General features: G+C 34.2%; 1 protein-coding gene across 1 annotated transcript in view; it reads left to right on the top strand.

The window, feature by feature from the left end:
- NUP155 (nucleoporin 155) overlaps window positions 1–24179 on the top strand; it is a 66628-nt gene that overhangs the window by 6000 nt on the left and 36449 nt on the right. Inside the window, exons 4-19 of the mRNA XM_032851350.1 lie at window positions 1557–1627; window positions 6802–6894; window positions 8013–8179; window positions 8605–8710; window positions 9483–9556; window positions 10070–10161; window positions 12001–12098; window positions 12593–12745; window positions 13476–13576; window positions 16349–16519; window positions 18242–18352; window positions 19682–19776; window positions 20523–20611; window positions 21290–21352; window positions 21875–22022; window positions 23131–23197. Coding sequence (XP_032707241.1) covers window positions 1557–1627; window positions 6802–6894; window positions 8013–8179; window positions 8605–8710; window positions 9483–9556; window positions 10070–10161; window positions 12001–12098; window positions 12593–12745; window positions 13476–13576; window positions 16349–16519; window positions 18242–18352; window positions 19682–19776; window positions 20523–20611; window positions 21290–21352; window positions 21875–22022; window positions 23131–23197 — 1699 coding nt within the window. The remainder of the gene's footprint in view (window positions 1–1556; window positions 1628–6801; window positions 6895–8012; window positions 8180–8604; window positions 8711–9482; window positions 9557–10069; window positions 10162–12000; window positions 12099–12592; window positions 12746–13475; window positions 13577–16348; window positions 16520–18241; window positions 18353–19681; window positions 19777–20522; window positions 20612–21289; window positions 21353–21874; window positions 22023–23130; window positions 23198–24179) is intronic.

The following is a 24179-nucleotide window of genomic DNA, read 5'->3' as shown; positions in this document are numbered from 1 at the left end:
GATAAATTTTGGCTTATTACCAATGCTCTGTCATATTATCTATAGGGGGTTAAGTGGGTTAATGAAAGGAAGGCCCATGTAGTTGTTACTCTTTCTTTGGGTACTAAAACATCTGTTAGGAACCACACATGTACACTGTATCATTGAGTTGAAGTGACACTAAATGACAACTTGAACTTGTAGCTTAAATGAAACCATTTTTGTTTACTGATTTTTTTCGATTACAACTTTTCATAGCTAGAGTTATGACTGAATTATTACGTAGTCCTAATAGCAGTGATACACGGTTGTGATTGTTCTTCATATACCCTGAACTTTAGTTTGTTATGTTATTGTAACGTGGTCATTTTGTACTAAGGAATAAAACCTCTTCATTTAGGCATGAGTGTATTTAAGAAAATCAAATGCCAAAAAACTATGTAATATATAAATGTAAGAATAATTCCCCTAAAAAGGATGTTCCCTTTAATGAAAATTCACTTATTTCCGTTAACATCTAACATACCCATCATGATAAAATATTGAATTTATTGGACATTTTTCAGTGATTATCTTAAAATATTTGTCCTGCCCCACTCTCTCCCTCTTTGTTTGTTAGATTTGTTCTTCAACAGGTTTTGGATGCTCTGTTCTATTTTTGTTTTGCCATTCTTTTTTTTTATTATTCTTTTTGTTTCAATTTGGACAATTTCTATTGACCCAGCTTCAGGATCACAGATTCCTTTGTTAGCTATGTCAACTCTACTTCAGAAGTTCTTACGAGATGCTCTTTCTCTGTGCTGTACTTTTTATATCTAATATTTTCACTTGTTTATTTCTTGTAATTTTCACCTCTCTGCTGAAATTCCTTATCTGTTTGTTTATATTGTTCACTTTTTCCATTAGCACCTATACAATATTAATAGATTTATTTATTTTAACTTTCCTATCTGTAGTTCAGACATCAGGGTCATAGCTGAGTCCATTTCTGTTGATTACTTTGTTTCCTGACAGGCTTTTTTTTCCTGTGCTTTTTGTGTCTCATGTGTTTTTTGAAAGCTAGATATCATGTGTAGGACAGTGGATAATGCAGTAAGTATGTTTATCCTTAGAAATAGGCCTAGCAGGTTAAGCCTTTATAATGGGGAGTTGAGCTGAGTTTGGTTTTGTCATTGCTGTAGTTACCTCTAGTGGACCATAGGTTTCAAATTCCTGTAGAATTATTTGCACATAGGATACAGGTTGGGATGCTGGAGATTTTTTTCTCAATGTTTCTCTTCTACTCTCAACCTTATTCTTTCCCTATGAGTCTGTTTTTCTGAAGATGTCTTGCCCCAGCAGTAGAATGGCTGTTACTTGAGCCTTGCAACCTGGTTGGGGGAAAGTTTGGGATGGAGAGCAGCATTCCTTGGTTTGTGCTTATTAGCCTTAGATCCGCCTGTGTTTCTAGATCTTGGAATTGAAACAGTTTTGTTTGCTGATTTATTTTTCATTATATTCTGATGTCTTAAAGAACATTTTAGATAAAACTTTGTTTTCTTTATATGTATAACATGTTTTTCTTTAACTATTGACAGAGGAGACCTTGCCTATTTTGATGGACTTAGTGAGACCATTCTTGCTGTGGGACTTGTGAAACCAAAACCTGGTAAGAAATAAAAATGTAATGAATAATTTACATATGTATATACATGGAACTGAATAACAGCACATTCTAATATAGTTGAAATTTTGAAGTTTGGTCTGAATTCTAATTAGAAATATGTATAGTGATTAGGAATATTTAACAGTTTATTCATGTAATGGTAGAGGTGAGTTTGTCTTTAAATTGTTACACTGGGACACCTGGCTGGCTCAGTTGGTAAAGCATGTGACTCTGGATATCAGGATCATGAGTCAAGCCCCATATTAGGTATGGAGCTTACTTTAAAGAAATTATTTTTAATAAATTGTTAAACTATAATTTTTGAATTCTGTTTTGCTTATTTTTTATTACTCTTGTTGAATTACTTAAATTTTTTGCATTATACATTTTTATTGGTTACTGAATTTAATGTAAAAGCCATTTTTATCTCTGTGTTTTTTAGTCTTGATAGCCAATAGAAATTAAGAGTTCAGAATAAGTCTTAAAGAAGTGGCAAGCATTGTTTAAGAGTCAACGTCAGATTTTTTTTTTTATCAGAGCTAATGACAATAATAGATTGATTTAAATTTAATATACATTTTTTTGGATGTATGAGAAATCTTCCTACAATGGGAAATAGTACACAAAATTGTTTGTAAGGCCTAAATAAAATCTTTTGAGGTCACAGCTGCTTTGAAATGATATTCACATGGTGCAAACATGCATTCTTATACACTGTTTACATGATTACATTGGAAACTTATTTCTTTAACATAGAACCTCAAGGTATTCTTCACCATAAGATATGTATCTCTCTTTTCTACATTAAAAGTTTAAAAGAAAATAAGTTTATTCATAGAGGTGCCTGGGTGGTGTAGTCTTTTAGGCATCCAACTCTTGGTTTTGGCTCAGGTCATGATCTCAGGGTTATGAGATTGAGCCCCACATGGGGCTCCACACTCAGTGCAGAGTGCCTAAGACTGTCCCTCTCCCTCTGCTCCTGCCCCCTGCTTGCTCACGTGTGCTCACTCTCAAATGTGCTCTCTCTCAAAATAAATAGATCTTTTTTTTTTTTAAGAAAAGTTACTATCTAAAGTTTATTCATAGTAACAATGGAGGGCTGTCCCTGCTGTGTATTTTAATAAATATAAATTGTCTAGCTTAAAAAAAGTAAAATTTTATCCTACTCAAATATAAACTTCAGTGCAAAATTAAAATTACGACGAGTCTTTGATATGACAATGAAGTTGTGATCTTTGATAATGAAACAATTCTTCTTTTAGGAGAGAGTGTGCAAGTGGGGGGCGGAGGGGCTAAGGGAGAGAGAATCCTAAGCAGGCTCCATACCCAGCAAAGAGCTGGACTCTGGGGCTGGATCTCACTACCGTGAGGTCATGACTTGAGCCAATATCAAGAGTCAGACACTTAACAGAATGAGCCACCTTGATTATAAAACAACTCTGACGTTGCTCTCCATAAGCACTGAAAATTCTAACTCGAACATAATGTTAAAGCTAACAAAGTCCATATCTTATTTCGCCTATTCCAGGAAAATATTATTCTTAAAGTCATTGTTTTCTAAGTTCAGCTCTTTGGCAATAGTTTGCTTTATTGGGAAGAAGAGTATGAATACGTGTTTCAATTTTATGATTGTTTGAATAAAACAGAGAGTTCTTCAGTGTTTTCTAGCATTTGCAGGTTTTTGTCTGCAGAGAAATTGACAAGAGTTAATCACACCTCTCTGAGTTCAGGGGAGCATTTTCCATGTACTGAAAGAGTCACGTGGCTGTCTAGCTTCATTTGCATCTTCCAGGGAGGTAACTTAGCTGAATTATGGCTTTGGGACATTATTCATTATAGTGATTATGAGTAATTCGTGATTATGAGTCATTTGACCTCATCAGTGTGACCAACTAGGGCTGCCACCAAAGTCAAATCATGTGTAAATTCCTTCCTGGAAGTTATTTTTGGAATGGTCTTTCCTTGTCTAAAACAGTAAACCTCCTACCTCAAGTTCAGTCAATTAGTTCTGGAAAGTCAGTGGACTTTTCAGTAGAAGAGAACTTTATATTTTCATATTACTGAACCAACACCTTTGAAAAGGAATCGCTTCATACTGTCATTGAAGTTGCCTTAGAAGTTCAAGGTTCCATTGGGCAAGTTTTTGGTGCCAAAGCATGCCTTTCTAAAATCTTTTAAAAATAATAAAAAATAAAATGCAGTGGGTTATGGTTCTGTTGAGTTTTTTTTCATCAAAGCAGCAAAAACAGGGGCGCCTGGGTGGCTCAGTCAGTTAAGCATCTGCCTTGAGGCAGTTCAGGTCATAATCCTAGGGTCCTGGGATGGAGTCCCGTGTCGGGCTCCCTGCTCAGCAGGGAGTCTGTTTCTCCCTCTGCCCGTCCCCATACTTGTGTTCTCTCTCACTCTTTCTCTCTTTCATTCTCTCTCTCAAAAAAAAAAAAAAAAGGCAAAAACAGACATGTTACCAAAGGACCCTAAGTGTTCATGTTTGTGCACAAGTATTAAACTATTTCAAAACTTTTTCAAAACGTTAAAATTTTTTCATTCAGAAGCCCAAACTGAACTGTTCCAAAGACCTAAAAAACTTAATGTTAATTTCTAAAAAGTTCTAATAAAATGTACTTTTCAGGTAAGTGAGAGCTGACAGGGGCGCCTGGGTGGCTCAGTCACTAAGCGTCTGCCTTCAGCTCGGGTCATGATCCCAGGGTCCTGGGATCGAGCCCCGCATCAGGCTCTCTGCTCGGTGGGAAGCCTGCTTCTCCCTCTCTCTCTACTTCTGTTCCCTCTCTCGCCGTCTCTCTCTCTCTCTCTCTCTCTCTCTGTCAAATAAATAAATAAATAAATAAAATCTTTTAAAAATAAAAATGAAGAAGAAGTTAGAGCTGACAGAAGTGAGAAGTGTTAGTCATTTAACCTTGTTGCATCCTGAAGGGAAATGTCTTCCATTTCTACCATCTCCTGTTACAAAATACTTGAATAAATGATGAGAGATTTTAGAAAAGATGCATCATTTGACAAGACACTGCATTAGTGTCTAAAGACACTACCTTTACTTAAAGCCATAAATCAGCTCAATCATCTATAAAATTCCAACCTCACTAAAGTTTCTGTAATCAAAGATGACTTCTTTGGCATAGGCTGGTGACTGAATACTTAGAGATAAGTCTTTTCTTTTTTATTTTTTATATGGAACGCTTCATGAATTTGCCTGTTATCCTTGCACTGGGGCCATGCTAATCCATGTATTCCAGTTGTAATGTATGTGCTGCTGAAGCAAGCATGAGATAAGGCTTTTATTAAGGAAAATCTAAGTTTTCATAAAGTTAAAGCTTTTTAAACCAACTTATCATGAAATATCAATTATATTTTGAGTTCAATTGGTAGAAGATCTGTGTCTTCAGCTTTACTGACTTGAACCTTCATACACGAAAATGGCTTTTATGGGGGCACCTGGGTGGCTCAGTGGGTTGAAGCCTCTGCCTTCAGCTCAGGTCATGATCCCAGGATCCTGGGATCGAGCCCTGCATCGGGCTCTCTGTTCAGCAGGGAGCCTGCTCCCCCCACCCCGCCCTGCCCCACGCTGTGTTCTCTCTCTGCCTACTTGTGATCTCTGTCAAACAAATAAATAAAATCTTTTTAAAAAAATGTCTTTTATGCCCCTTGATGTTCACTGTGAAAGTTAAAGTTTTGTTGTACTTTCCATGGTGTTTAATACCCTTAAGTAGGCCAAAGGTATACACATGAAGAGATGTCCATAATCATAAGATATATTTTATTTTATTACTGTCAATAAGACACTATTTTTGGATAGCATAACATTATTATGATACGGTATTAAGTAATTATACATAGAATCTTATACCAATGCACACTTTTTAATGTTAAACAAAAAAAATAAAGTTAAACGGTACCTTAGCATGTGAATTAATTAAAAAAAATTGTGTACTTGGTAATGTCCCCTCTGAAACTATAAATTATCTGATTTTGTTATATAAATTCATCTGGGAAACTCACTTAGCATAAACTCATTTCTGTTTCCATGAATTTGACTACTCCAGGTACCTGATAAAAGTGGAATTATATTTATCTCTTTGTGACTTTTCACTTACGACTTTTTTTCTTTTTTTTAAAGATTTTATTTATTTATTTGACAGACAGAGATCACAAGTACGCAGAGAGGCAGGCAGAGAGAGAGAGGAGGAAGCAGGCTCCCCGCTCAGCAGAGAACCTGATGTGGGGCTCGATTCCAGGACCCTGAGATCATGACCTGAGCCAAAGGCAGAGGCTTTAACCCATTGAGCCACCCAAGCACCCCACTTCTGATTTTTTTTTAAAGATTTTGTTTATTTTTAGAGGGAGAGAGAGTGCAAGAGCACAAATGTGGGGGGAAGGGAGAGAGAGTATCTCAGGTAGACTCTGGACTGAGCACTGAGTCCAATGTGGGACTTGACCTTACCACCCTAAGACCATGACCTGAGCCAAAATCAAGAATCCAGGATGCTCAACCAACTGAGCCACTCAGAGTCCTCTCACTTATAATGTTCTTAAGATTCATTCCTGTTGTAGTATTGTCAGAATTTTCTTCTTTTTTGAGACTGGATAATATTCCTCTGTGTGTGTGTGTGTACACACACACATACATACATACATATATGTGTATGTACACACACACACACACACCACATTTGTTTATTCATTCCTCTATTGGTGGACACTTCAGTTGCTTCCTCCTTTGGTGTACTGTGAATTATGCTGTTCTTAGTGAAAGTATACAAATAGAAGGCTTTATATTTTAATGAACTATTTTATAATGTAATACTGATTTTAATTGGATTAAATACTGAAGTGTTTCTTTTCTAAGATGGCTCTTTTTTATTACTAACTACTTATTTAAATAACCATAGGTAGTAATATTTTAACATCAAAACTAAAGTGAGTTCGGAATTTTCATATTCTATTTTTTTTTTTTTTTTTTTTGAGTAGGATCCATGCCTAATGTGGGGCTTAAAGTCGTGACCCCAAGATCAAGAGTTGCATACTGTACCAGCTGAACCAGCCAGACACATTTTTCATATACTGTTTAGTCACTAGTTATTTTAATGGTAAAACCATTAGTCTATCAGTGCTTAAATAGTGGAAGTGGATTTAATCTCTAACCCATGTCTTCTTTATCTTAGGCATCTTTCAACCTCATGTACGACATCTCCTGGTTTTGGCAACCCCCGTGGATATAGTGATTCTTGGACTTAGCTATGCTAATTTACAAACAGGTATCGCAAATCACATGTATTTTTTTTATTTTAATTTTTTATTTTTTATAAACACATAATACATTTTTATCCCCAGGGGTATAGGTCTGTGAATCGCCAGGTTTACACACTTCATAGAACTCACCATAGCACATACCCTCCCCAATGTCCATAACCCCACTCCCCTCTCCAAACCCCCCTCCCCCCAGCAACCCTCAGTTTGTTTTGTGAGATTAAGAGTCACTTATGGTTTATCTCCCTCCCAATCCCATCTTGTTTCATTTATTCTTCTACCCCCTTAACCCCCCATGTTGCATCTCTACTTCCTCATATCAGGGAGATCATATGATAGTTATCTTTCTCCGATTGACTTATTTCGCTTCACATGTAGTATTTTTAAAATAAAAACATGTTAGGCAATTTAATATAATTAAAAGCTAATTTTTTTCACTAACTTAACTTTCCAGACTATTTGTTCATAGGAAAATATTTCCCTATAGGTATGATATCTTTTGGGTTTAGCAGCTCCATCAAGCAAGTATTTTGAATATGTTTATCATATCAATGTGCGCTCCTTAAATGTACAATATAAAAGGGTAGTAGAAGAGAAATAATTGACACTAGTGAGTTTTTCTGTAATGCTTTCAGTTTGTTTCTGTTTTTTTGAATGGCCGTTTTAACATAGGAACACTGAAATATATATTATTCTGTCCTTTAACATAAGAAGCCCTCAGTTTATTATTAGTGCATTCAGTGGTTTCTCTTGCATTCTGGCATCTGTTTTGGGTGAAATAATGTTGAATTTCAGTGACTTAGATTAGTGATTATTACTATCAAATCCCTGGGTTCTTTCCCAAAATCTAATCATTTAGGATAGTTTGTCAATTGATGTTTTACAATGTTATATATATAAAACATATATTATGTATTTTTTAAATATATATGTACATATTGTAGGTTTTATTTAACTTGAATAAATTCAGACTTTTTATAGTAATTTAAAAGTATGTTATAGAAATTTTTGGGTGTGTCAAAAAGAATTCAGTAACAGTACCAATTCTGAAGATAATGCAGTGATTGTTTCAACCTTTAAAAAAGCTGATAAGCTGATTCCTGTATTCTTTCTTTAAAAAAAATAGGTTCTGGGGTTCTTAATGACAGTATGTGTGGTGGAATGCAGTTGCTTCCAGATCCCTTATATTCTCTTCCCACTGATAATACTTACCTTTTAACAATAACTTCCACTGATAATGGCAGAATTTTCTTGGCTGGAAAAGATGGCTGTTTATATGAAGTAGCATACCAAGTAAGTCTGGCATTTATAAACATATTTTTTCTCCCTCTGGATAAAGTAAGGATAGACTGTACTTTTGTTTCTAATTATGTAAGCACATTAATATATTCTTAAGGAAAGTATTCAAACATACAGCTAAAACTTTCAAATAAAAGAGTTTTTAAGATAACTAAAATTTGAGTTCATTAACATAGCACTGAGGTTGAAATAGCTGATTTCATTGAGAGCTGTGATTTGATTATGGCTAACTACATTTTCTATTATTAATTAAAAGATTAAACTCAGTACTTATTCCAAATAGTATGTCTCACTTTATTTACAATTATTTGTACTTTGCTAAGATTTGAGGATTTTTGTATATGTGGGAATACGGTTAGTTCCTATGACAAATGCATCTATATTTACAAGTCTTGCTTCTTTCAATTTTTCCTTTTAAGGCAGAAGCAGGTTGGTTTAGCCAAAGATGTAGGAAAATAAACCACTCAAAGAGTGCACTTTCTTTCCTTGTTCCTTCATTGCTACAATTCACATTCTCAGAAGATGGTAAGTAGAAAACAATAAATTTGGCAAACAGAATTTTTTAAAATTGTTGGCTTAACATTTTCTTCAGAAATTCTCATTCTTAACTGAACGTTTGTCTTACTAAATAATGTCTTATCAAATAAATAACATTTTTATATATTCATAAGGTTTCTTTTTATTCTTCCCTTTTTAAAAAAAAAATTTATTTGAGAGAGAGAGAGAAGGAGAGTTTGCGGGGGTGGGGAACAGAGGGAAAAGCAAAGGAAAAGATACAAGCAGAATCCATGTTGAGCATGGACCCCGACAGCGGGCTCAATCCCATGACCCCAAGATTGTGACCTGTGCCGAAATCAAGAATCAGACACTCAACCGACTCGGCCACCCAGGTGCCCTCACACAATAATTTATTAAACTAAATTGGAAGTTTTCTGAAGGAATGCACTGAGTGTAATTATTTCCTATGTTTCTAGCATATAGTGGACATTCATTAAATGTTGAATGAAGAAATAATTTAGACCTTGGTTTTGATTTGGCTTAAAATTCATTAAGAAGACAGTTATTTGTGAGGCTCTTCATCTAGTCACAGTTTTTGATGTCTGCTTTTTTTCATATATTGTCTGATTTAAATGCTTCCTACCTTTTTCCTCATGCAAATATCGTAGGACTTACCTGCAAAGCAAGAGAAAGCCCCTAAATGCAAAGTTCTAATTCAGCCCATTTAAATTTGTTACAAATGGCTACTCTGTTTAATTCATTAATTTTTAGAGGTTTTTTTTCTTTGTCTTATTTTTAGATCCTATTGTTCAAATTGCAATTGATAATTCTAGAAACATTTTATATACACGTTCTGAGAAAGGAGTAATACAGGCAAGTATTAATACACTGCTATGTAAAGGGGGTAAGAACATCCCTGTTTTTAAGGAAGAGATTCAGTTACTCTTACATTTTCCTATGAGCTGTGTGCTTTTTAAAGAACATTTTAAGGGAAGGAAAAAATGAAACAAGATGGGATCAGGAGGGAGACAAACCATAAGAAACTCTTAATCTCACAAAACAAACTGAGGGTTGCTGGGTTGGGTTATGGACAGTGGGGAGGGTATGTGCTACGGTGAGTGCTGTGAAATGTGTAAGCCTGATGATTCACAGACTTGTACCCCTGGAGCAAATAATACATTATATGTTAAGTTTTAAAAAAATCTTTTTAGGGCTCCTTTCTTTATGAAATTTCAGATCTTTGATGTTTCCATATCTGTGTGACGTGCCTAAATTAAAGGATCCCTAAAAAGGAAGAGTGTATTTAATACAATTTTTCCTAAAAGTTTATTTTCTAAGTATATGGGTTATAGTTATGTTTAAGTGGGTACAATTTTTTATTCACAGGTATATGATTTGGGCCAGGATGGACAAGGAATGAGCAGAGTTGCCTCAGTTTCACAGAATTCTATTGTCTCTGCTGCTGGAAACATTGCTAGGTAATTAATTGTTAGGCATTTCGCTTGTACAAGGTATATCATTATACTATATATGTGCAGCATACTAAAATTATTTCCTCTTCAAAATATATCTAAAGGGTAAGGAATGTTGAAGAAGATGGCGCTATAGGTTATGTTTGAAACAGCTCCTAGAGAAAGACTTATGTTAATTCTAATGTAGGATGGTTTGAAACATAAGGCAGACTGTTTTTTTTACAGTGTAAAGTACAGCTTGATTTTTCCTTGGATTTTTAAGCTTTAGGTGGTCTGTATAGGCAATTACAGGAGTTGTCACTAGGAAACTACATGTCTCAAAGTTTCCCACTAATAACTACTTCAGCCATTATTTATCTTACTTATTTATTTGAGAGAGAGGGCAGAGGGAGGGAGAAGCAGACTCTCTGCTAAGCAGGGAGCCCAGCGCGGGGCTCGATCCCCAGACCCTGGAATCACCACTTCAACCTTTTAACAGGCCTGCGTAGTATGAGTTTAGTTGGTCTGATAATTGACACAGGGGCAGTTTGGGAATACAGAACTTTACAGTTGTATTGTGTTCACATTGTATTCTTGAGGAAACTGAAACTAAGGGATGTTATGATTTGTCTGATGTCTGACTCCTAGATAAGTAACGGTACCCAAGTTATAAGCAAACTCTTCAGACACTGTGTGCTGTGATTTATTTTATCACAACTAATTTAGCTCAGCTGCAGAAATTCTCTTTACATAACAAAGACCTCACATATTTAACTTCAGTTTTCTATGTGCTTAGGTCATTGCTGCATTCACCTATCCTAGCAAAAATTCAGTGCTTTTGTAGCTTTTCAGTGACAAAAAAATTCTTAAGCCAGACAATCTAAAAGGGTTTCCTTTTTCTTCTCCGACTTTACTTTTTTTTTTGGAAATGTTTTCAAATCCACAGAAAAACTAGAAGAGCAGTGGTAAAACTGATAACACCCTACCAAATTATCCAAATTCAGCAGTTGTTACTGTTTTCCCTTATTTGCTCACTTTCATTCTTATGAGCTATTTGAAAGTAAGTTACAGACATGACTTTCACCCTTAAATCCTTCAGCTTCCATGTCCTAAGTCTCTATTAAGCACAATACCAATTCCACACCTAAAAAACTTGGTAGTTTTGTACTATTATCTTGTAATTGTACAGTTCATATTAACATTACTTAACAGTCCCAAAAATCTTCCAAAGCTGTTTTTCTTTCCATTTTTCCCCAGATTCAGTCAGAGCCCATGAATTACATTGGTCATTTGTCTTATTAATATACAACAAATGTCTCATCATCTTTCTTTTTTCCCTAAATACTCACATTTGGTGGGCAGGGGCAAGAGTCTTATTTGTGGAATATCCCAATTTCTGAATTTGGGTCGGTTTTTTTTGTTTGTTTGTTTGTTTTTTTTCATTATCATTAGATTCAGGTTTTGTTTTGTTCTGTTTTATTTTGTTTTTTGCCAGTATTACATAGGTGATGTGAACTCCTTGCAGCATTACATCAGTAGGCACATAATCACAAGTTTTTCCACTAGAATAGTTGGTTAAGGTGCTGTTTACCAGATTTCTCCATCATAAAGTTTCATTTTTCTTTCTTTTTAGTTAGTGTTATTCTTTATAATGATAATTTGATGCTCTGAGAACACCCCATTCCTCATTAACCATTTATCCAATGGAGTTAACCTTCTTTTATGATCTTTGAGCAAAGGATAATGTCTAACAAGGTAAACTCGTATTCAGGGATTTTTGCCTGCTCTTGCTGCTGTTATATTATTTTTCTAAGAAGTTAGTCTTGTTTTAGCATATTAGACTTTAGTTTTTTTCCTTTCTCGTAGGACCATAGATCGTTCTGTTTTTAAGCCAATTGTTCAGATAGCAGTGATTGAAAATTCTGAATCACTGGACTGTCAGTTATTGGCAGTCACACATGCAGGTATGTTATTTAATTTATATGTCTGCTATTGCGTTTAGAACTTGATGATCCTCAGATTTGGAAATTTATGATTAGAAATGTATTTTACTTCTGTATCAATTTTCAAGCCATATTAATAATTCATAAAATTAAGGATTTTGAAAATTGGAAGATTCTTCTGGTTTTGTCTCCTCATTTTATAGATGAAAAACTAAGCCAGAACAGTAAAGTGGCTAATATTCTGTGACAGAGCTTGAATAGGGAAAAGGACTCTCTTGGCTTTTAGTTGCAGATTTCTTCTGCTAAAATGTGTTGATTCACCTGTCAATTCCAAGTGACAATTTCTTGGAACTCTACTTCAGGTGTTTTTACACATGGTGATTTAAGATTAGTCAGGAAAGTGATTCTGTGACTTTGTAACAGGTGTCTGTATTTCACTGTGGTATTGCATCAATAACACAAGGACCTCAAGTCTTTCATTTTGTTACTGATGTATAATTTTATTCCGTCATCAGGTGTAAGGTTATATTTCAGCACTTGTCCATTCAGACAACCATTAGCACGACCTAATACATTGACACTGGTTCATGTCCGCTTACCTCCTGGATTCTCAGCGTCTTCAACAGTGGAAAAACCTTCAAAAGTACATAAAGCTCTTTACAGTAAAGGTAGGTTCTGATATCCTTTCAGATATAAGATTGAATTTTTTAGATTGTTAAAGTGTCATTTGAGCCATTTGAAATTAATTAATTTTCCAGTAAAATTTGGAATATTTTAATATCTTACACTAATTATGCCCTTATCACCTATAACGATCCAGTGGACTTAAGGCTGATATCACTAACGTCAATATAAAGGGAATAAGTTAGCGGAAGGAGCTGGAATTGAGCATAGGAGAGTATATTTCAAAATCAACTAATATTGCTAAGATGATACTTTTATGGTTTACTCTGCCATTCCACTAGTAACTTCATCATTTTTATTCATGATATATTGAGATGATCAGTACATGAAATTCTATTCGTTGGATATTAGCTACTACTGATTGAAAGTCACATTTTTAATGTACTAAGTATACTTTTTTAAGTCAATTAAATTCATAAGCTCATTGATTGGAAAATATATCCTAATGTCAGAAATTTTAAGATGTGAAAAAGTGTTTACTTGAAAGAAATGAAGTATAAGATCTGGAACACTTAATTGATTCTACCCTATCAATGATTATATGGCCTTTCAAGGGATTAATTTTTTTTTCATTTTGTGACTTGTTTACTTCTAACAATGCATGTTATATATGTATGTTATACATATTAATGTTAGTAGTTAATATTTTTAAGATCATTAGGGATGCATGTTATTTAGCATCATATAATAAGATTTTATGTATTAAACTTCTAGGCATCCTACTGATGGCAGCTTCAGAAAATGAAGATAATGACATCTTGTGGTGTGTCAACCATGATACATTTCCTTTCCAAAAGCCAATGATGGAAACCCAGGTAAGTTATCCTGAGAATCTTAATTTTTTATATAATTTATTATTTTAAGTAAAGAATAAAATTATAAGAATCTTTATGTTGTGACAACATTTATTTTGAGCAATCATATATGATTAGAAATCATATTGAAAAGAAGTGTATCCTATTAATTCTTTGTTTTTCTTCTGTGAGGTCAGAAGTCATTATGGTAATCATTAAATATATCTTTAAACATTGGAATCGTTTTAGAATCTTTCTCATAATGTACCTGAAAATGCATATACATTTTCTGAAATGACTTTTGTGCCTTTTAAATATGTTTTTAGTTATTTAATTATGAGGTCATCTACTACAGTTATGGTTAGATTTGTATCTTTTTTGGGATGCCTGAGTGGCTCAGTCAGTTGGGCATCTGCCTTTGGCTCAGGTCATGATCCTGGGGTCCTGGGACCAAGTCCTGTGTCAGGTTCCTTGCTCACCAGGGAGCTGCTTCTCCTTCTACCTGCTGTTCCCCCTGCTTGTGTGCTCACTCGCACTCTCTCTCTCTGACAAATGAATACATAATATCTTTAAAAAAATAAATAAAAGAATTGTGTCTTTTTTAATATATTTTATTTATTTTAGAGAGAGTGTGTATATGTATGTGGGGTGGGGGAGGGTCAAAAGGAGAGAATTCCAAGCAGACTCCCTGCTGAATGCCGAGCCTGATGAAGGGTCCATTTCACCACCCTGAGAACATTACCTGAGCCAAAATCAAGAGTTGGACACCTAACTGACTGAGCCACCCAGGTGCCCCTTAGAATTTTATCTTAATGATGCCTTTAATTTGTAGTTCCACCTAAAGACTTGTTTATTTAAGGGTGCCATTTAGTTATAGAAATTTTTGAACATATAAAAGAATAGAGGAATGATAAAGTGAATCCCACATTAGACAATTACCAACATTATCCCCATCTTGTTTTCATCTCTCTTCCCTGCATATACAAATGTCCACACATAAACACATAATTGTGTTTTAAAAGCAGATACTACTGCACATTCCATGAGATTGAGGTACAGGTCCTGGATAGGGGTGCAGCCCCTGCCTATCCCAGCCCAGTCTTACACCTTGGCTGCTCATTTTAGCCCCAGCACAGAAGGAGCTAAGGAGTGTCCAGCACCTCCAAGGACATGGCTAGGGAAGACTAGCTCTGGTTCCCACTGTTGGTATAGCCTATTCCACTTATTTCTCCTAAATGCCCTTGCATAGCCCATGCTTCCTGCCCCCGAGGATGCTGATCAAACCAGATAGACCAATGTCCACTAGGGTATGAATATCTGAGACTCCCTTTGGAATCCTCTCTTTAAAGGTATTTTGTTTCCAGGTGCTGCTGACTACTTCTGGTTATTCTCAAATTTAAGCCCTTTTTGTTGTGGGGAGCAGGAAAAGGTACATAGATGGGAGGAGGTAGAAACCATCCCTAGGGATGGGGGAGTGGTTTGAATAGACTCTTACAAGTTTCTGACATGGCCCAGGGAGCTGGGGTAGGGGCAGGTGGTAGGTAGGCATGGAGGCAAGAAGCACTTTTCTCAAATTCTTTAAACTTTTCTGAGCACTGATTATGAGTCTCATGTCGTGATAGACTGTGAGGATTCAGAACTGAATAAGATACGAACCCTGTCCTGATGGGAACACAGTGTTAGGGAATGCAGGTTTGAATTTTGCCTCCAGTTCCTTAAAACTGGCTCAAAGGATTTAGTATGTCTCTGGCTCTCAATTACCTTGTCTATTATAGTTGTAATAAAACCTACCTCTATGAGTTTGTTGTAGGATTTAATGAGTTCATATGTATAAAGCACTCAGCACACTGCCTGGCACACGGGAAATAATAAATGATAACTGTTAATTTTTTTTGAGCTAAAGCTGTACAGCATCTCATTTCATTTGTATAGTACTTGAATTGTTCCCAAATATGGACTTCTTTTTAAAGAAAAACAACTACCAAATATAAATGTCGTGCAAATTATATTCTCCCTATAACAGCTATAAAAGACATTGGTACAATGCGAAATTCTATATTGGTTGGACATTAGATTATTATTAATATTCTTTAATGTTACAGCATTGTGGTTGTATAAGAGAACACCCTTATTTTTAGGAGATGCATGCAAAAGTATTTGGCAGTGACATATGATATCCAGCACATTCAAATGGTTCAGTTAAAAGATATATATAGGTAGATAATATATGTATATTAGATTTATATATGTGTGTGTATATATATATAAATCTCTATATTGGAGAAAGCAGATATGGCAAAATGCTAACAATTACTGAATCTATGTATTGGGCATATGGATAGTTACTGTGCTTGAAACATTTTTAAATGCTTGAAATTTAAAACACTTTAAAAAATAGCGTAGAAAGCAAAACCTTCAGAAGAGGACAAAAATCTAAATGTCATCAAAATTTAAGTATTAACCTATCCAGTCTATCCTGGAAAGATGGTAAAATACCGTTTTTGGTTATCAAAATAATTAAAATTTTAGTAAACACTATTCACAGTTTATCTTAAGAAAATTTTGCCTTTGCCTTCTTTTATGAAGGATTATTATCATAGAAGCTGGCTTATTTGAAGGAATAGACTGTAGAGCATTAAATAGAAACTTAGGAATGTTCACATTCATGTGTTATTAATTTGTAAAATTCTGCTTTTCCTTAGAAATTAGGTCTATATGGTTTTTTTCCTTTTTGGAAGATTTGCTTTATGAAACTTTAATAACAGGTATAAAAAGTTTATTTCTTTTGCATAGATGACAACCCGTGTTGATGGTCATTCCTGGGCTCTTTCTGCAATAGATGAATTGAAAGTAGATAAAATAATTACACCCTTAAATAAGGATCATATTCCATTAACTGACTCACCAGTTGTAGTACAGCAGCACATGTTGCCTCCAAAGAAATTTGTTCTCCTCTCAGCACAGGTATGTACATACTCTGTTAAGGTAGAGACAAAAAAGAAGCGATGTTTAATGTTAAGTATTCTGCTATATTTGCTTCATAGAGTCATTAAGTACTTTAGGAATGTTTACTCCTAAAAGTATTCTTGAGGAATAGTTTGTAACTACCAAAAATGCAATGAAAAGAACTTGCTGTTTATAAAGTGTTACATTTTTTCTAAAGTAGCATTTCTAGTACCAGTGTTCAGCAGCATAAAACAAAATAACCTAAGTTTATTTTTATACTACTCACTTATTAAAACATATTTAATATTTGATTTTGGAATAGTGATGAATTTAAAATTCAAATGGTATAACGAGTATACAGAGCAATATCTCCCTTTCAATTGAGGTCCCTTTCCTACAGACAGCCATGTCATCAGCATCTGTGTATCCTTCCAGAGGTGTAGATACACAAACAATGAAATATATTCTAAATAAATGGTAGTGTATTATATACATTGTTTTATATTTTGTTTTTTATATCTCAAATATGTATTTTAGAGATCTTTCCATATCATTATATAAAGAACGTTCTCATTCTATTTTGTATTTGAAAGGTTTTCTTTTAAATGAATGTACCCTATTTAACTAGGTTCCTATTAATGAATTATTTTTTGCTGTTTGTAACGCTACAACCTTACGTGTGTATCATTTTCTGTGTGTTTGAATAAAGCTGTAGAATTATATCTGCTGGGTGAAAGAATATGTGTGTTTCTAATTTTGATAGATTTTGCCAAATTCCCCTGTATTCCTGTATCCGTGTATACATTCACTATCGATGAATATTGAGTGCCTGTTTCTTTACATCCTGTCCAAATGTAATATACCATTTTATTAAGAGTAAGATGGACAGTCTTTACAAGTGTTTATTTTTCTATGGACTATTCCTATTTTACTAAGTTCTCTTTTTCATTTTGATTTATAGAAGCTCTTTATTAATGAAACTTTTTATAATTTTAGTATCATATTTTTCCTGGTGTGTCATTTTATTTTGTTTATTGAGATTTTTCCCATACAGGTAAGCATATAAGTAGTCAACATTTTCTATTATTTTTTTTTTTGAGATTTATAAAAGTAGTTAAAAAAAAAAACTTCCTCATCCTCTATTTAAAAAAAAATTCATGCGTAGTTGCTTTTAGTACTATTATAGTTTTATTTTTGTCCTTTAAATCTCTGATCTGTTTGGAATTTATCCTGATACATGATTAAGGATCCAGCTTCAGTTTTTTCTAAATGGACATACTTTTACCAACATAATTAATGGATAATCTAACTTTATGAGGGATAGCTTTTATCATATTCTAAATGTAAGTATTTACTTGAACCTATATAACAACTTTCTAAATTTAATAAGAAAACACTGACCTCCACCAAAAAATAAATTAAATAAGGTTTTTGCTCTGTAGATACAACGTTTTATAAACCTGTGTTTTATGCATGGTAATAGCAAATGCGAATATGTTTTGTGTGTTACAGAGCAGTGTTTTCCTATTAAATTTCTTTAGGCATATCTAGATCTAGTATAGGTTAGGAGTTGAAATGTAGATGTTCTTTTGGCCAGTTTACTTTGTATTATTGAAGGGGTTTTTTTGTTTGTTTTATTGATTTTATTAGATAAGATAGGAGGATCAGTTGATGCTAGCCATGCGTGATAAATCTGTTATTTATGGTTGTGTTTTGTTTTGTTTTGTTTTAACTGTTTAGGGAAGTCTTATGTTTCATAAACTTAGACCTGTAGATCAACTGAGGCATCTACTTGTGAGTAATGTGGGTGGAGATGGAGAAGAGATCGAAAGATTCTTTAAATTACATCAGGTAATTATTTGTACTTTTTAAAAAATATTATGGTATTTTAAAGAACAATAGAATAAAGAATAGAACAATAGAATAAAGAACAATAGAACAATGAGAATAATGCCTGGATTTTATGTAAGTTAGGATCAAAATACTGTAATTAATAGGTAATCTTAGCAGTGTTCCTTTCTTTACGTTGGTCATTATGTGTATGCTAATATTTGGGAGCAGTATTAATAAGTAAAGCTTATATAATAAACTCAGATTTTTATTTGCTATTGTTAATAAGTTCTTATTAAAGTATACTAGTAAGAGATTCATGTTCAAGTTATATGATAAATGCATTTTTACTAAAACACGGGATATTTGTGGACAAATCTTTTTTTTTTTTTAATTTTTAAATTTTTTTTATTTCTTGCCAATGAGCTGATGAAAAAATTTGGGGCAATAGTGATAAGGCCATTAGTATATCAGAGCCATTGCTAGAATTGAAAAGGTAAAACTAAGAAAGCTTAAGATCAAGACTGTTAGATCAAGGTGCCAGGGTTGCTCAGATGCTTAAGCGGCTGCCTTCAGCTCAGGTCATGATCCCAAGGTCCTGGGATCAAGTCCCGCATCAGGCTCCCTGCTCAGCAGAGAGCTTGCTTTTCCCTTTCTCTCTCTGCCTACTTTTGCTCTCTCTCCATCTCTCTGTCAAATAAATAAATAAAAATCTTTAAAAAAAGATAGAATATCAGATCAAAGTTAAATACAGAGACATTAGATTCAAATCACCAGCTCTACCACCAGGGTAGATTAGATTACCTGAATTCTGTGAACTTCAGTTTCTTCATGTCTATAACAGGCATTAAAATAGTGTATGATGTGAGAATTAATTTTTAATATAAAAATTAACTTTTATTATAGTTATTCTTAACTATATTTTATTTATTAACTTTATTAATAACTTTTTATTTATTAACTATTATTTTAACTAAAATAACTTCTATGGTTATTATATTTATTATAGAATTAACTTTTAATATAGTACCTGGCACATGACAGGTACTTAATAAATAGCTATATTGTTGTTATTTTTGTAAAGGTAAAAAGACTATGAGAAAAAAAAATTAGGGGACTAAACTACAAACTAAAATAGAATCTAGATAAAAAGAAAAAGCATCCTTTAAGGATAGTACCTATGATAAACTTTCTCCTTTTTTATACCAACTGATTTCATTCACTTAGCAGATATATACTGAGCACCTACTCTGTGCTAGGCACAAATTGAAACACTGGATACAAAAATAACCAAAACTTTTTAAACGTTTATGTTTAATATAAGGGAAGAAAACTTTCTTTTTTTAACAGGAAGACCAGGCTTGTGCAACCTGCCTTATCCTTGCTTGTTCCACTGCTGCCTGTGATAGAGAGGTATCTGCATGGGCCACTCGGGCTTTCTTCAGGTATGTCAGTTTTTTGTTCTTGGCCACTTTTTTTAATGATTGCTTTGGTCAATGTGATAGTTTAAGGGCTTACCAAACAGTTGAAGAACTATATAAGCAAGATACTAAAATCTTTTTGCAAAAGACTGAAATCTGGAAAGACTATAATACTAATAGAAGTAGGTAGATTAGCACAATGTATGAATTATTACCCTTGCTCTGGGTTCTGTTCTCCAATTTCTTCTGTCTAATCTTTTTTCTACACCTCTTTCTACTTCAGTTACCATATCTTTTTTACTTCCTAAAACACTGTACCAATCCTGCTTTATTTGTATCATTGGCATTGAGGGATTCTGAATCACTTCAAGGAAACTTGGTATCAAAACAATATTTTTATTTGGAAAATAGCTGCATGTAAGAATTTGAAACGTGATTTGTTTAAAACAGTTTTTCAAGTGCTGTCTAACCACAGTTTGGCATGAAAATTACAGAGCCATACACTCTTAATTAAGTAAATTCTGTGCTTTGCTAACCCTTCTTAGAAACTGCTAGAGTCCTTTATAATTCTTTCTGGTGGAGATTCAAGTCAACAATTTTTAAGTAAATGTTGTATCTATGCTTATAGGTATAAGCACTGTAAACACAATACCATAAAGTCTCTAATGTTTAAAGCATTTATTTGGGAGCTAGCAGGACTTGGAACAATTACAGCTTTTAAGGTGGATAATTTCACTGAATAAGCTCAACCTCTTTTGTCATAAAAACAGGTACGGTGGGGAAGCACAGATGAGATTTCCAACCACTCTTCCGGCTCCAAGTAATGTTGGTCCCATCTTGGGGTCTCCTGTCTACTCTAGTGAGTACAAAATACTAAAATGAAGCTATTTCTAATAGTTTGAATTTTAGAAACTGTGTAGCATATTTTCATGAACAAACCTTTTCATTATATTTTATTTACTGCTACTGTTTTATTGGGTGAATAATTCTATAGATGCTGACTCTTAAAAGCGATGGTATACTGAGTTCTTTATGTTAGAGAACAAAATAACATGTAAGTATTAGTATTTCAGAACTCATTTGTTATTTATCCAAAAGGAAGGAGGTGAATGATTAAATAATAAGTAAACTCCTACCTCAGTGTTTTCCAAAGTGGGAATTGTTAGAAAGTTCCTGGGAAATGAGTGGAGTCCCTAAATCTTAAATATTTCATGGGGGCACCTGGGTGGTTCAGTTACTAAGCGTCTGCCTTCAGTTCAGGTCATGATCCCAGGGACCTGGGATTGAGCCCCGCATCGGGCTCCCTCCTCAGGGGGAACCTGCTTCTCCCTCTCCTGCTCCTCCTGCTTGTGTTCCCTCTCTCGCTGTGTCTCTCTCGGTCAAATAAATAAATAAAATCTTTAAAAATAAATAAATAAATATTTCACGGATGGTGCCACCCCTCACTCATGCTTAGAAACAGCTTCTCTGCCTAATTTAATCAGATTTAAAAGATTTAGAGGTTATTTTATAAATCTTGATATTCTTTTCTTTTTAGGTTCTCCTATTCCTAGTAGTAGTCCATACCCAAATCCATCATTTTTGGGAACACCATCTCAAGGTATCTCTTTTCTTTGTTTTATAATGCTACTACTAGTCTTTTTGAAGAGCTAACACTGTTACCTTAAAGCTTAGTGAGAGAAATACTAACTTGCCCTAGTCTCTTGCAAATAATGTAATTGAGTAGAAGTTACATCCAAATAAAGTATTGACATTTGTCCATGAATGCCTTTGCATAGAACACTTGTAGTAGTACACCTGAAAGCTCCTTATTTGGGTACCAAGATTCAAGTTGTAGCCATGAAATCTGTATGATTAGCTCTCTGATACCCGACGTTAAGGAGGTGTGACCAGAAGCCCAGAAGCTTTCTTGCCTTTTATCCTGCATGCTGACACTTGAAAGCCTGCCTGGGAACATCCATCCAATCTGAGTCTCTTCTTAAACCAAATTCAGTATCTGATTATTCCAGTATTTTTGTAAATATCCTTGCCTTTGGGCCTAGACAGAGAGGCTTTGGTTATTGAGGATGGTGAATGTTTTAGGTTAAATTTAAAGATTTGTCTTTCTTACATTGTGTACAAGGTGTACATCCTCCTGCCATGTCAACTCCAATGTGTATCTCAGGAAACCCAGCAACTCAGGCTGCAAGTATGAGTTGTATGGCTGCACCAGAGATTGTGTACTCTGGAAAACACAATGGTATTTGCATTTACTTTTCTCGAATCATGGGGTAAGTTTTGCATGGAATAACCAACTGTTGCTCACCTTGTCTTATTTTGTGTAGTTGAATATTTTTAACTAAATTTGGGACATCATTTATTCTGTTAAATTTTACTTATAGTTGTTTTAGCTCACTTATTTATCAATATGATTGTTTTCTATTTTCTAAACAATCTATGATTGTTTAGCTTTTTTTTTTTAAATCATCTAACCATCTATATTTGTTGTTGTGTTTTATATGTATGCATACACATATATATTAACATACAGTGTTACAAACCACCCCATTAATTCAGTGAAGTGTATCTGCAAGTCAGCTAGGCAGTTCTGGTTTGACTGAGCTATACTCAATGATTTATACACATTCAGCTGTCAGGTTGAAGAGAGTTCTGTCAATTTTGGCTGGATTCTCACATATTTAGGGTCATGTTTATATGCTGGTCTAGAATGGTCTCTGCTGAGGCAATTGGATTGCTTTCATATGCTCTGTCATCCTCCAGCAGGTTAGCCAAGGATTACTATTCATTTGGTGATGGCAAGGTGAGACAGGGGTAGATATTTACAAAGCTTCTTGATGCCTACCTAAGTTTAGAGTTGGCTTACCATCATTTTAACCTCATTCACTGGGCCAGGGAAACATCTCCATGCCAACCCAGATTCAAAAATAGAATCCAGTCAAAAATGGGAAATACACTCATTCTGAGAGACACATCAGTCATCTTGTAAAAACGATAAGTATAAGGAGGGACAAAGAATTACAGCCATTTTTGCATTAGTCTACCATATCATCTAGTTAATTATCCTATCTGTTCTATATTTGTCTTAGATTTGAAATGAATGCTTTCATTAGAATCATTTGCTTAAGATGTGAAACAGTGCAACACGCTTGTTTACAATTCATTGCCCATAGTCCTTTGATTTTTCTTTAGCAGTATTTCATTATGTGAAATAACTTAGATATATCAGGTTTAGAAATTTTCTTGTTTTCCATTCTTTTGGATAACTTTGTAAAGTGTTAAATCATTGCTGTACTTTGACAAACACACAAAATAATTTACTACATAATGTATTTGTTTTTTGTTTGCACAGCATAATTATTAAAACAATTTTTATTTCAGAAATATCTGGGATGCTAGTTTAGTTGTGGAGAGAGTATTCAAGAGTGGCAACAGAGAAATCATTGCAGTAAGTATATCGTATAATGCATTTCATTGCTGTGTGTAACCAGTTTATGATTTAATTGTATAAATAGATTGTTTCACATTTCTTGGTGTTATAAACAAGATGCAGTGGTTATTCTTTTATGTATATGTTTTTGTACATGTCCGATAAACTCTCCTTGCCCTGGGTGAAGTCCCAGCTCTGTCACTTAAATAAATGATGAGTCATTTTCTTAATATTTCAGTCTGATACCTCACTATAAGAAGAGAACAATAAGACCTCTTCCTCTTAATGTTGTTGTGAGTGTTAAACAGAATAAGTCCTAATACTTAATATTACTCAGAGCTACTATTTAATGTTTTGCTTATATGCTCCCGAACTCCATGAACCCACTACTAATTTCCATGCATTAGTATACTTTCTGGAGTATAGATAGATCTGTAGGAGTAAGAATAGATCCTGTAGGGGCGCTGGGTGGCTCTGTCCGTTAAGGTATGCCTTTGGCACAGGTCATGATCCCAGAGCCCTGGGATGGAGCCACACTTCGGGTTCCCTGCTCGGCAGGGATCCTACTTCTCCCTATTCCCCCTGCTCGTCTCTCTTGCTCTCACTCTCACTTGTGCTCTCTCAAATCAATAAATAAAATCTTTAAAAAAAAAAGAAAAAAGAATAGATCCTGTAAAACTTTGTATTATCATAAATTCAGGTAGTAAAAATTTTTTAACATGAAATATGAATGCAATTTAAACTTTTTTCTTTTTAAATCTTAAAGTTACCAAATATTTTTTCAATTCTGATACTTTTTAAAGTTCACATTTCTAAGAAGAATATATTTATTTAACATAGTATATGATTCCATTTATATGAAGTTCAAGAACAGGCAAAGCTAACTGTTGGTGACAATAAGAAAAGTGGCTACCGGGCACCTGGGTGGCTCAGTAAACCCACTGAGCTCTGTCACTCACATAAATGATGAGTCATTTTCTTAATATTTCAGTCTGATACC

Source organism: Lontra canadensis, unplaced genomic scaffold (genome assembly GCF_010015895.1).
Source record: "Lontra canadensis isolate GAN:19392208 unplaced genomic scaffold, GSC_riverotter_1.0 scaffold5, whole genome shotgun sequence".
Taxonomy (NCBI): Eukaryota; Metazoa; Chordata; class Mammalia; order Carnivora; family Mustelidae; genus Lontra; species Lontra canadensis.
The sequence above is the reverse complement of the archived record's forward strand: the minus strand, read 5'-3'. Positions and strand labels throughout refer to the sequence as shown.